Here is a 13,168-nt window from a genome sequence, read left to right as displayed (position 1 = left end):
GTCTCCTATAATAAACTTGCTGCACTTTGAGAGTGTGGGGCTCCATGAATGAAAACCCAGGAAAATAGGTGCTGGTGCTCACACTGCTGGAGGAAATCATTACAGAAATGAAATCATGATGTCTGCATAGATTCATAGAGGTCCTCACAGTATTTCCCTGGGCCCTGTCCTTCCATGAGAAAATATCAAGAGGTCACTGCTCAATTTGAACCTGATGAAAGCTGCACTCTCCAGTGGTCAGAACGTTTTCACCTAACACCACAAAACCAGCCAAGGGCCTGATGTTTTTGCTGAATTGCTGAAGTCAGCAGCAAGATGTGCATGAACTGGACAAGTTACGGATCAAACCCTAAACAAGCAAGAGCCCAACACAGTTCCCACTGAAATTTCAGCAAGACAGGGAAAATCCATTACTGTAACTGTTCTACAGTGTTATTCTGACCAAACAAACAGATGAAATGTACTTCCCTACTTGCAAACACCAATAGATGTGACATAAAAATTTTGCAGCTGCAGCCACCCTGATGAGCAAGGAAGCACCATAATATCAGTTCTCCAACACTGCTACTCCTCTCGGAAGATATATTCACAGCTACTCTGTCCTCTGAGGTGCAATTCTTCTCTCTGGAAATTGATATTCCTATCTTCTACTTTGGAAATCTTACTGCTTCATTTGGCCCTCACTCATGTAAATGGAAAACAGCTTGTTTGAGACTCATTAGTTTCATTTGCTGCATTTTATGTTGCCATCTTGTCAGACTAAGAAATGTTCATGAGACTTCAGAGGTTAAATGGAAAAGAATTGTAGATTCATAGAATGTGTGGGTTGGAAGGGATCTTTACAGGTCACCTAGTTCAACATCCCATCTTCAACTAGATCACGATGCTCAGAGTCTTGTTTAGCCTAAGCTGAAGGTTTCCAGGGATGGGGCTTCCACCTCCTCTCTGAGCAGCTTGGGTCAGTGTTTCACCACCCTCACCATAAAGTATTTTTTTCCTTCTACCTAGTCTAAATCTACCCTCTTTTAGTTTAGAACCATCATGCTGCTAAAAAGTCTATGCCTATTTTGATTACAGGCCCCCTTTATGTACTGAAAGGCTGTGATAAAGTCTCTCTGGAGCTTTCTCTTCTCAAGGCTGAACTGTCCCAACCTGTTCATCCTATTCTCATAGAAGAGATGTTTCAGGATTCTGACCATCGTATAACATCTGAAGTTGATAATGATCTAGAGCACCTGTCTTATAGGGCAGGTGCAGCAGACACACTGGAGGGAAGGGATGCCATCCAGAGGGACCTTGACAGGCTGGAGAGGTGGGCACAAGCCAGCCTCATGAGGTTCAACATGACCAAGTGCAGGGTCCTGCATCTGGGTCAAGGCAATCCTAGGCACAAATACAGACTGGGCAGTGACTGTCTGGAAAGCAGCCCAGAGGAGAGAGACTTGGGGGTGCTGGTGGACCAGAAGCTCAACATGAGCTCTCAATGTGCACTTGCAGTCCAGAAGGCCAATCAGATCCTGGGCTGCATCAAGAGAAGTGTGGCCAGCAGGTCAAGGGAGGTGATTCTCCTCCTCTACTCAGCTCTGGTGAGACCCCACCTGAAGTACTGCATCCAGTTCTGGAGCCCCTGTTACAAGAGAGATATGGACGTGCTGGAACGTGTCCAGAGAAGGGCCACGAGGATGATCAGAGGGCTGGAGCACCTCTCCTATGAGGACAGACGGAAAGAGCTGGGGCTGTTCAGTCTGAAGAAAAGAAGGCTCCAAGGCAACCTTATTGTGGCCTTCCAGTATCTGAAGGGGGCCTACAAGAAGGCTGGGGAGGGACTTCTCAGGATATCAGGGAGTGATAGGACTAGGGGGAATGGAATGAAGCTGGAGGTGGGGAGATTCAGGCTGGATGTGGGGAGGAAGGTTCTTCACCATGAGAGTGGTGAAGCCCTGGAATGGGTTGTCCAGGGAGGTGGTTGAGCCCCATCCCTGGAGGTATTTAAGACCAGGCTGGATGAGGCTCTGGCCAGCCTGATCTAGTGTGAGGTGTTTCTGCCCATGGCAGGGAGGTTGGAACTATATGATCCTTGTGGTCCCCTCCAATCCTGACTCATTCTGTGGTTCTATGTGACCTGAAACACAGGAAGCTCCACCTCAACACAAGGGAAAACTTCTTTACTGTAAGGGTGGCAGAGCACTGGAACAGGCTGTCTGGAGAGGTTGGGGAGTCTCCTTCTCTGGACACTTTTAAGACTCATCTGGATGCATTCCTGTGTGACCTGCCCTACATGAATGTGCTTCAGCAGGGGGATTAGATTCAATGATCTCTGGAAGTCCCTTGCAACTCCTATCATACTATGATTCTATAAACATTTTTGGGGCTGAAAGAAAGAGAACAGGGAGATTTGAAACAGTGTGAGGAAAACTGCCATCTGCTGATATAAAGCTTATAGGATGAGCAGAATAGAGCATCAGCTCTAGAATACTCTCAAAGGGAAAATTGTGAAAAACCTCCCTGGAAAAGTGATTAACAAAAGGGTTTTCCTCACATTCCTAAGATGTGCAGAGCGTGTACATTATTGCTTGCATAAATTCACACCAGAAAGCTTCAGCTTTAAAATCTAAAATGAACCACTAAAAATTAACAATGCAGATGATGAGTAATAAAGTAGCAGAAAGTGATGGGATGTGCACAGCATTGGATCAGCCCTATGCTTCTTCTCCACCACAGGGGAACTATACTGCTGCTCATTAAATGCTCGCCCTGAAGTTTACAGAGTTTTGCTACTGTACAAAGTGTGATTTATTAAGCAATGTTCCCTCATGTCTAACTCGACACTGCTTAACTACTGCATCCTGTTTTATGGCTGCAGTTTGGGCCATCAAGACAGCCAAACTGGGAGGGCAACAATGAAAGCTTCAGACATGCCCATGATAAACGGTGCAACCCCAGGTCTTCAGCAGTGGGCTCCCATGGTAGTTGGGGAGTCTTGCTGCTAGCAGAATACAAATAATCAGTTAGAAACAATAGTGTATTAATGGAGTCAAAAAACCATGCCACAGTTCAAGCCACATTTATTTTACAACTCTGCAAGCAGGGTTTTGTGCTGTTTTTAATGCCTCATTTTAGTGTAACACTGTGCATACTGTAGTCATGTAGTTCAACAGCAGCAAGGATTCCTTTTTATTATTTTTTTTTTGCAGTCTTTTGCATCTTCTCTTTTTACTACAGATCATTCTATTCCTGGCATTGAGTTATAATGCAAGTGTAAAGCACATTTATGTCGGAACTCAAAACATAGGGAGATGTGCACAGGGTTTTTTATTGTAAGTTTTAAAAATATCCTTCAAGAAATTAAAGGAATAAAGGGGAGAAAGGGTTGAGGGAAGGGAGGAGGGTGGGAGTGTGTAGCCCTCTCCCTGCCTCTGTCCGAGGTTTTTGGAGGAATAGTTGATTTAAAGACCTACGAAAAAGCACTTCCTATAATGGGTAAGAGTTCGGTGAACACTGAATCCCTTTGACAGTATTACAGCCTAGGGAAAAAAGAACAAGAAGGACTCCCAAACTCCATAAAATCTGCATATTAAAGTGAAGGGACATGGCCATTGAAGAAGGGAAGTTGCCATAATGGGACAGTTTCCTTGACCAAATGGCTGTAAAATTGACAACAGCCTTAGTGGGAACCGAATTTCAAGCATGCATTGACTCCAGCTGTCAAAAATATTTGCTCCCTGTCCACAACAGGGTGAAGATGATCTTTAGCTACATCAGGTCAGAAATCAACAACTTGTCTCAGGTGAAAAAAACAGAACAAAACAAACAAAACCACAAAGAACACCACCACCCAACAGAATTCAGCATTGCTCACAGTTCTACCAAAAACAAAGATGCTGTGTTGCACCTGCTCTGTACACTAGAGCTAATCACAGAAGAGACAAACTGCCTTATGCATTCATCAAGAAGCAGAAGCACAGATCTTACAGAGGTTGGTGGTGAACAGAACAGGGCTATGGGCCACTAGATATGTCTTTCATATTTTCATGGCTCTCCAGAAGAAAGCAAAGCAGTGTATTACATTTGCAGTTGATGCAGTTGACCCAATTACTATTGATTTCAGAGGGAAACTGAAGCTCTTCTATTCATTATAGATGAAGCCAATAGCATCAAACAACAGTGTGTTATCTTGATGGGTAAAAATTAACTATGTTGTGACAATGATACATGCTACAGTAACTTCAGTGAGTGTAGCTTTCTGCTCTCGGTGACTGTACAAATAACACTGGTTTTAAAGCAATAATACAAAGTATCCCTGTGTTGTTCTAAAATACACTTAAGAAGTCCTTGCCCAGAGAATTGAGAAAGGAAGTCCCAAAAAGGAAAACCACACAAAAAATGAGCTCACCTGTGCCTCATTTCATGAAAGACAGAAATGGAAGTTTTGATACTCTGTGTTATGCTCTGCTAGTCTTTCAGCGCCACTCTCCTAGCACTGCTTGCACAATGGTGTTGTTCTCCATTGGATGATGTCCTGAAGGGCAGCCCCAAACATGCCCTCACCCAGATAATGGACTAAGCACATGTGAATGTGCAAACCCAGACATTTTCTAGGGTCCAGATGGTCCAGGTAAACATGTAGCATGTGTAATTAACCTTGTAACATGCCTGTGAATTGTGTATGCCCCAGCTATATTTGGATATGCCCCATTCTATAGGTTCAGCTATCAGGTTTCTCTGTTGTATTATAGAGTGCTGCCTGCAGAAGTTCTCTTAGATAACAAAGGAAGTTATACAACCCAAAAGAGTTGTATCTCTTATACATATACCAAGAGGTATATGAGCATGCAATGGGCACAACAAGCAGCAGCATCTAGTGCAAATCTATGGATCTAGCTAAGAAAATGGAGAGGAAGGAAGTTGCAGAAGGGCAGGAGAAACCATGAAAGCCTGATGGAAATACATAGAATAAACCAGGTTGGAAGAGACCTTCAAGATCATCGTGTCCAACCCATCAATCAATCCAACACCACCCAAACAACTAACCCATGGCACCAAGCACCCCATCAAGTCTTCTCCTGAAAACCTCCAATGATGGCAACTCCACCACCTCCCCAGGCAGCCCAAAATCACAGTGGAAGTCTCAGCTGCACAAGTGAGTGGCAGTTAGGAGATTTCTGTCATCAGTGGAGATCATGCTGATAGACTTCATGTGAATGGGAAGGTGGAAGGTCTTGTGACTCCCTCGTGGAGAGGGCAGGGGAAGACAATTCTTACTAATGCGCATAAAAAGGGAAGACTGCAGAAAGCAATACTGTGTGGCAGCAGGACAAAATTAAGAGTATTTGAATGAACCACACAAACACAAGAAACCTTAGAAGCCTTTACAGCACATACCTTCAAGGTGAAGCCACATTAACCGTCCTTTAACTGAGGTGATAGAAGCAACACATATCTCTGCAGGGTTCCTGGGGTTCACTGCCTCCAGCTTCATGTTCTTAGTAAAGCCACGGCTGAAGGATGTCTGAAAGAGTCAAGGACCAGCACTGAAAGAAGGCACTACAGCACTGCATGACTTCAATTAGGCTGTCCCCTGGGAAGTACAAATTCAGCATGGTTTGATTCTCACTGAAGTGAAACATGCACTGAAGAACACAAATCCAGATTCAAAATGGAGCTGCCCTAGACACTCATGTGAAAAAACCAAAACAATCACGGTAACAAGTCAAGAATCAATGTACTTCATTTTTCACTCCACTTCCTAACTCTCAGAGACTGAGAAGAGTTTGCTCCAGATCAGCTCCATGTATATCTGAATGCTTACCAGTGATGCATTTTTTGGTCACAGCTGGTTATGAGATATCACACATAGGGCTCCCAAATCTGCTGTGCTTGCTAGGAGAAACCTTGCAAAGCAAACCATCATCTGTCTTCCCTGAGACCAGAGACCACCTTGCTACAGCCTCCTTTTGGGTAGTTGTAGACAGTGAAAAAGTCTTCCCTTTATGCTGTTTCATGTCTCACCTGATTATGTCAGCTAGTAACAATTAGGATAGATAATAAATGTCATTGACTCAAAATAACATCAGCATCTCATCCAGCAACTGAATGTTAGAATCCAATTCAATCTTTCTGGTCTTTGTATAGCACCTGCCATCACTGCTTCTGGGAGCTCTCTGTGGGAGTAAAAACTTCTAGATTTGGTCTTTTTTATTGTTGTTGGTTTTGCTTCTTCCTTTTTTATTAAGTGCTCTTCCAAGGCATTCTGCAAGTCTTAAATATTACTTGCCTCATTGCAAGCCTTGCTCAAGACACGGATCAGCCTTACACTGCAAAAGCTGCCAGGACTGCAGAAAAGAGGGTGAGTTTGTTTAAATGCCTTTTATGTTGCCTAACAAGGAAACATCATTTATCATCACACCAGTTCCTTTCATTGCAGTTCGGTGCTGGAGGCTAATTTATACAGAATCAATGGCAAAACAGTTAGCTGGGAGTTTATTTTACTAAGCATTTGGTCATGTCAATCCATTTCATAACTGCCTCTCCTTGTTAAATATCCCCCCTGAGGAAAGAGTTACAGCACATCCAGTTTCAGTACCACGTCTGGCTGCTCTAGGTGGAAGATGTGCTGGCAGTAAAGCTTCTATCAAAAAGCTGCTCACAGCCACGAAACAAATGGACTAACCTGCCAGGGAGGCTGCACAAGTAAAAACAGCAAGATTATCTCTCTCTCAGAGAGCTGTGTTATCAAGAGTGGAAGAGTAACAGACACATGTTCATCTGATTAATTTTTCCTTTACCAAATAAAAAAAAAAGGACAAAAAAAAAGGACAAAAGGGCTTAAGGCTTGATTTACTCTTTGGAGGATACTACACAGAGACTATTCTCAAGTCTGCCAGTGTGGAGAGCATAGATCCATTACTTGACAGAATCAAGAGAGATATAAAGAAAACGGAGAGTTGCTTGCAGAGGAGAAGGAACATGGCAAATGTCCCTCTTGTTGTGATGTGGAATTCTCCAGCTTCCTCAGCACTTTCAGAAACCTTCACTCCAAATCTCTTGAGGCAGAGGAGTTTGCATCAAATGGCACAACAAATGGGACAAAGAAATCCAAACTCTGCTTTGATTCTCTGATCAGACTCTGTAGATAATACAGGTTTTCTTGAATTCATCAACAGAAAGGGCTCGTCATCAAAGGTCTGTTCCAAGCCAGGCTGCCTTTGGGACACCAGAGATGAAGAATTTCATGCAAAAGCACAGTTGGTATCTTGAGAGATAGTTATTATTTTGCTTTCCATAAACACCTTGTCCCCTAGTCTATTGATTTGAATCCAGTGAAAGGCTCTGTAACTCACAGAGGAACTCTCACGTCCACCATTCACAACACACTTCACTTTGCAAACCCTTCCGTGCTCATTTAGGCATGACCACATTCTCAATTATGGATAGGAGCATGAAGTCTTCCTCAGATTACTGGAAAAGGCAGAAGGCTACATCCACCTTTCACCAAGTGATGGATGTCTGTTGGATGAGGACACACTAGCCTGTCATTGCCAGAAAATAACCTATAAAACACTGTTTTAAATGCTCTGAATCAGCATGGCCTCCACCTTAAAGATGTGCTGCTCACTCTCACATCTCTGTTGCTGTATCAAGAATTTATATACACTGTCCCAAAGACCAGAGCATCCATGTGGGTTAATCACTTTTCTCACAATCTAAGCTCAGCAGTTTCAACCTCAGCTTTTAAACACATTTGGTTTGGTAAATGTATCCCCCTGGAAACCAGAGAAAACACCCAAAATGTGAAAAGAACCAGATGATATTGTGCAACTTTTTAATCTAGGTTATTTTTAATACCATTTGAATGACTTCCAATGGTCAGTTGAGATCTTTCTTATGCTAGGTGCTGTACAAAATCAGAGAGGAGATGAAGAGCAGGAAATCTAACTGAATTAGACAAAAGTAAGATAACACCTTTATCGCTTTTAGGGATGGAGACCTGACACTTCTTCAGCTTGTTTCCTAAAACACACTCACGGTGATATGAGAGCATCTCCCAAAGCCTTGCTGCAGCTCTTCTGTGCAAGTTATTTTGTTTCACATGGATTCACAGGAGTGATGCAAAGGCAAAAAGAAAACTTACACTTCTAAAGCACATGTGAGGCGCTGCTTCTGCTCCACACTGCTTCTGGTAGTCTGCCCAGTCAAAGTCCTGGCCAGAGTAACCTGCAGGATGACAAAACAGAAAGTGCCATCAGCCACCATGTCCTATCAGAAAGAAAGTATGAAACGGGCTCCAAGAGGAGTGTTCCATCCCTCCTCAATGAATCATACACTATCAGTAGGCAAGATCTCATGATGCCTGTTAATACAACATGAGAGCCAATGTCAATGCTTCTCCAGCTCCCAGTCACACAACTTCTGCATTTCCCTTTGAAAATTCTAGGTCTTCAATGGAAAGAATAAAACATTTATTTCCCCTTCCCTGTGAGCATATCACAGGCTTTAATAAACATGTGACTACCAAGTAGTGCTAGTGTCTCCAGTTTCCAGATGAGGTTAGTCATGGATTTCTTTCTCCTTCCTTCAGCTGTCTAAAACATGGGGTTATGAAGCTGGACATCAAGGGTTCCTCTCTTTCAAAGTATGAGATAAACCTCTCCTCTCTCTTCATTGATATGGGTGCATGCCTCCATGACTGACTTTCCAGCAGCTCAGCATATATGAGCTTAATCCCATGATAGTAAGCATGAGTCTAATCTCAGTCACTAAATCATCCTTCACATTTGCCTTCAGGGAAAATAAAGGAAGCAACATTGATTCATATGAGCATCTCTCAAACAGACAAACTGGTCTCTATTAATCTATTCTTCTTACTTAACTGTTTAGGCAATAAACTCCTGGGACAGAGGTGGAACAGGGGGAGGGAGGGGTATTTGCTGTTTGGGTTGTTTTTCTCTTTTATTTGCCTCTTAGTCTGTATTTTTACAGTGCTTGAAACCCTAATCCTGACTGGAGTCCCGTGACAACACTGTCAGTGCTCAGATAACATTATTGGGGAACTATTCTTATTGGAAAGTGTCAGGAGTCACCTAAGTCCAATTTCTCCTTTCAGTCTCCCTGTCTGGCATCTCAGCATGGCCTGACTTCACAGAACATCCCTTAATGCCTTTTTCATTGATAGTCAAAAAGGGCCATTCAAGATCAGATGGGAATGAATAATGTATGACAATAAAAATTGTGACTTTTTTTTTTTGCAGGCAAGAAAGGACAGGAATACTGAGTGAAGCCACCCAGCACACAACCAGATCCAAAAAGGAAGTAAAGTTTTTGAAAGCAGAGTCCCAAGAATCCTGCTCAGATGCAAGTTTTTGGGATAAGATGAACTTCTAATCCTAACAATTGCATACACAACAAATAAATTAATGAGATAAAAGTCTTGAGCTCAGATGCCTTTCTCTATGGGGCATGAAAGTATAGTAATAATTGGGAGCCTAGAAATAAACACACAGAGGGAAGGGAGCAAGCAAAATTACTTACAGAGAGCGGTCATTTTTCATACTCAAAAAAAAAATCCTTGTGCAGTTTTTTAGCAATCTATTCACACAACAGCATTTTCTTTCCACTTCTCCATGTTCCTTTTTTCTCTCCAATTATTTGTTTGCCAGATACTTTTCTGCTTCATTTTATGAAGCAGAAAACAGGAGGAGAACTGCACATCACTCTGTGTCAGAAGCAGATTCATCTGATCGCTTAGAGATGTTTGCAGTGGAGATTTCTTTAGCTGGGCACCTCACCCTGGGCTCCCTAAAGCACCATCAGGGAACAGGCAGATCTACAGGGGATCTATCTGTCCTCCTGTACAAGGAGCAGAATTGCCCTGTGAAAGCCCCTCTCACACTGCCACTGACTGCAGAAGCAGCTAAGGTGATAGGCTCATATTTGTCTGCATTAAATCACTTGGGGTCCACCCCAGCTGCCACAACTCATTGTCTTCAGAGACTTAAAAGTCTGCCCACACCCTGCACATTCTCTCATTTCAATCTTAATTGCAAGCTATGCAAAACCTATGCAAAACCTTGCCAGAGTAGATGGAAAAGGCACATTGAAAGAGTTTCACAGAGGCATAAAATCTTGACTGTATTGTCACTGCAAAACCACCTGTTGGCTTGGCCCTGCACCATGGAAATTGCTGGAAGATCATTTGCTGTATACTTCAGTCGGTATGAAACCTGAGAGGGCACTTAGACAATTTGCCATAACTCACTTCAGCAGACCAACAAGGATGACTTCAAGAGAAGCATACTCAAAAACTGGATTTAAACAAGCCTGGACCTGTATATGGCATTTTCATGGAGCATCATTATAGAAACTAACTTCCTTACCACATGAGGAAGTGCCATGTACCCAGCACCTCCACTGTTATGTGCCATTCACACACAGATCAAGCAATAATGTTCAAAGCCTTGTTTATGTGATTCAACTGCAGCTCTCCAAACCATATTGTGTTTGCTACTTCAGCTCTCAGCATGGAAGAGCCCAGCAGTCTAACCAGAAGCAAATACAACAAAACAAATGTACTGGAGCATTTGGAAGTGGCATTTCCTTAGTAAGCCTTACAACCAGGAGCCCTACTGAAAAGTTCCCCCCCCCCCCCCCCCCCCCCCCCCCCCCCCCCCCCTTAATAGTTCATAAAATGGAACAATGGCTGCTACTCTAAAGGGAAGTGGTCTATAAATCCAGCTCTAATAAATATAAACAGTGCTTGTTCAGTATTTAGACAATGGCAGTAAATGGGTATTCATTTTGGCACTGTACAAGAAAATACTGCTTTCTATTTTTCTTAGCAAATGTTTGTACCTCCTGTTCATGGCTCATCTAGTGTATGTTTGTCTTCAACAAAGGTCTGACAGGCAAAAACAAAGGCAAGAGAATGGGTATTAGGCAAATAAAGTACTCTGAACTCAAACACCCCAACCAGACACACTGTTCTGATGAAATAAAATCAGTTAATTTTAAAATCAGAAAATCTCCTTGTCAGCCCTCAATGAAACAAAAAATCCAAGCCCAGGACACAGCAAAGAGATCCTCTTTACAAAAAGAAAAAGGACTTCTAGTGTAATCTTCCACACCATGGGAACTTCTTGACAGTCAACTAGGAAAGTCATTAAATATTGTCAGAGCATTCTCTATTAAAGGTGACGTTGACTGGGAATGAGTGAGCACTGGGGAAGCAGGAGGCTGGTCAAATCTGGTGCAAGAAAGGGCATTTTTGGACATCCCAAAGCAGGTAGAGCTGTCCAGTCATTTGGGTGGAAATGGTAGGACTTCCTCCTCCTTCTGCAGACCTGCTCACTAGCAGCTAGCTCATATGGTTTAGTTGATTAGATGGTGTTGGATGATGGGTTGGACACAATGATCTCGAAGGTCTCTTCCAACTCGATTTATTCTATTTCTTTTCTATTCCTCCCTTCACAGTGTTGCCACTTTCTCATATCAATCCTGGCTATTTCTCCATCCAAAGCTGATATTCTGCTCAGAGAAGACCAGTTCCCTCAGTGGGGATTTGGATTCCTTTCACTTTCCTTCTAATGTCTTTTTTGGTGGTCTGTTGAGCTTTCGTTTATTTTTTTAATGAAACCATTCCAATGTCTGATTATATTTTAGTTAAGTCAAAGAATGTGCCAATGGGAGCTGGTTTTGACACCAAAGGTGATAAGATGCAGTTTGGGTAGGAAGCCCTCACACATAGTCTAAGAAACACAGCAATATATAGCATGCATCTATCTGCCACCTGCTTTAAGCCTGTTTAGTAGCTTCCCTCTACAATTTCAGATTTTTGGAACAGAAAGCAAACCAGAGGAATAAGGGGAGACTTTCTCAGGTGGACCCTACTCATCAGATATCACACAATGTACTCACCTGCCCCTCAGACTTTACCAGCCATATGACACTTCCAAGAAATTTGGCATCTAAAAGGTTGTTTCCATGAACTTGACCCAGGAAACACCATCTCAGACCGGCTTTGTACCAGCATGGACTGGAAATTATTAAGTCATGACCTTGCAAAGAGAAATGTTTGGTCTGAGGGCTGCTTTAGTTAATTAGCTGGTCTGGGAGGATGCAGCATGCGAACTTGAGGTTAAAAAAAACCCAAACCATTCCATTTGCTTCAATTTTCAGCAACTTTGCTAGCCAATACCAGTGAGCACTTACACAGGCATTATCATTATACCTGAATTTAAGCAGGAGGGAGCTTAAAGCCTCTGGACAGCATGTTTATTTCAGTAAAAGCACAGGGTAATCATGGATGCACCATATGCAGCTGCACGCACAGAACTCCAGGACTTGGGGGATGGAATTTCAGATTGCATGTGCTGAAGAGATGCTCTGGACACACAAAAGAGGACTCAGAATCTGGTAGGAAATAACCCTTCACTTCACTGGATTGGGCAGCAGTATTTTTTTTCCAAAACTGAAACAAACCTGCATGTACAAAATTTAATGGGATTTTTTTCTTCTTTTTTTGAGTCATTCGATTTTCTCCCAAGCGGTAAACATCCCAGCCAGCTTCAAAAATCTAAAATTTCAAAGAACCAACACATTTTGCAAGCAAAGAAATATTGCTAGGGCACTGCAGGTGGTTGTCTGGAATTGCAAGTAATTAACTGCACTGCTACAAAGTTGGGAAATAGCTCAGTTGGAGGCTGTTTCTCCTGGCTCTGACCTGAACGCTGCTCGCAGTTTGCCCTCGCCTGGGAATTTTTGAGACGGGAGGAAATGCCTACACGCTCCTGGGCAGTCAGCTGCAAGTTTAGTTTAGACATTTAGATTTAAGATCTTTGCTTGGTCTCAGTGTTGTACCTCGATGCTATAGGGAGATGCCTGGTTTTCCCCTAGTATGGTATGAAATTAATGCATCTTCTGCTTTCAACATGCACAAAGCATCACCAAGATACATTTCACATGAATTCAGTAGGCTTTGGTGCAGCCTGCTCCAGACTGCAAAGTACACAGACATCAATCCACCAACAAGACACGTTTGCAGAGATTCTAGGACCCAGAACAGCCTCAGTGACTCAAGAGAGCTACTCTGGCTTGAAGATACTTACGGTGATGCCCTTCAGTGAACAGTATCATGGTTTTAAAAAGCAATAATAACAAGTAAACTTCCTTCAGA

At 42.8% G+C, this 13,168-nt stretch overlaps 1 protein-coding gene across 2 annotated transcripts in view; it reads right to left on the bottom strand.

Annotated features, from left to right (window-relative positions):
* The window catches only part of SFMBT2 (Scm like with four mbt domains 2), a 121,928-nt gene that overhangs the window by 30,207 nt on the left and 78,553 nt on the right, over positions 1 to 13,168 (bottom strand). For both annotated transcript variants that reach the window (XM_009900248.2, XM_054177977.1), the window contains 2 exons: positions 8,132 to 8,214; positions 5,383 to 5,509 (listed from right to left, as the gene is read on the bottom strand). In XM_009900248.2, the coding sequence (XP_009898550.1) occupies positions 5,383 to 5,509; positions 8,132 to 8,214 (210 nt within the window). The remainder of the gene's footprint in view (positions 1 to 5,382; positions 5,510 to 8,131; positions 8,215 to 13,168) is intronic.

The sequence above is a fragment of the Dryobates pubescens genome, chromosome Z, assembly GCF_014839835.1.
Source record: "Dryobates pubescens isolate bDryPub1 chromosome Z, bDryPub1.pri, whole genome shotgun sequence".
NCBI lineage: Eukaryota > Metazoa > Chordata > Aves > Piciformes > Picidae > Dryobates > Dryobates pubescens.
This window is presented reverse-complemented; position numbering and strand designations above follow the sequence as displayed.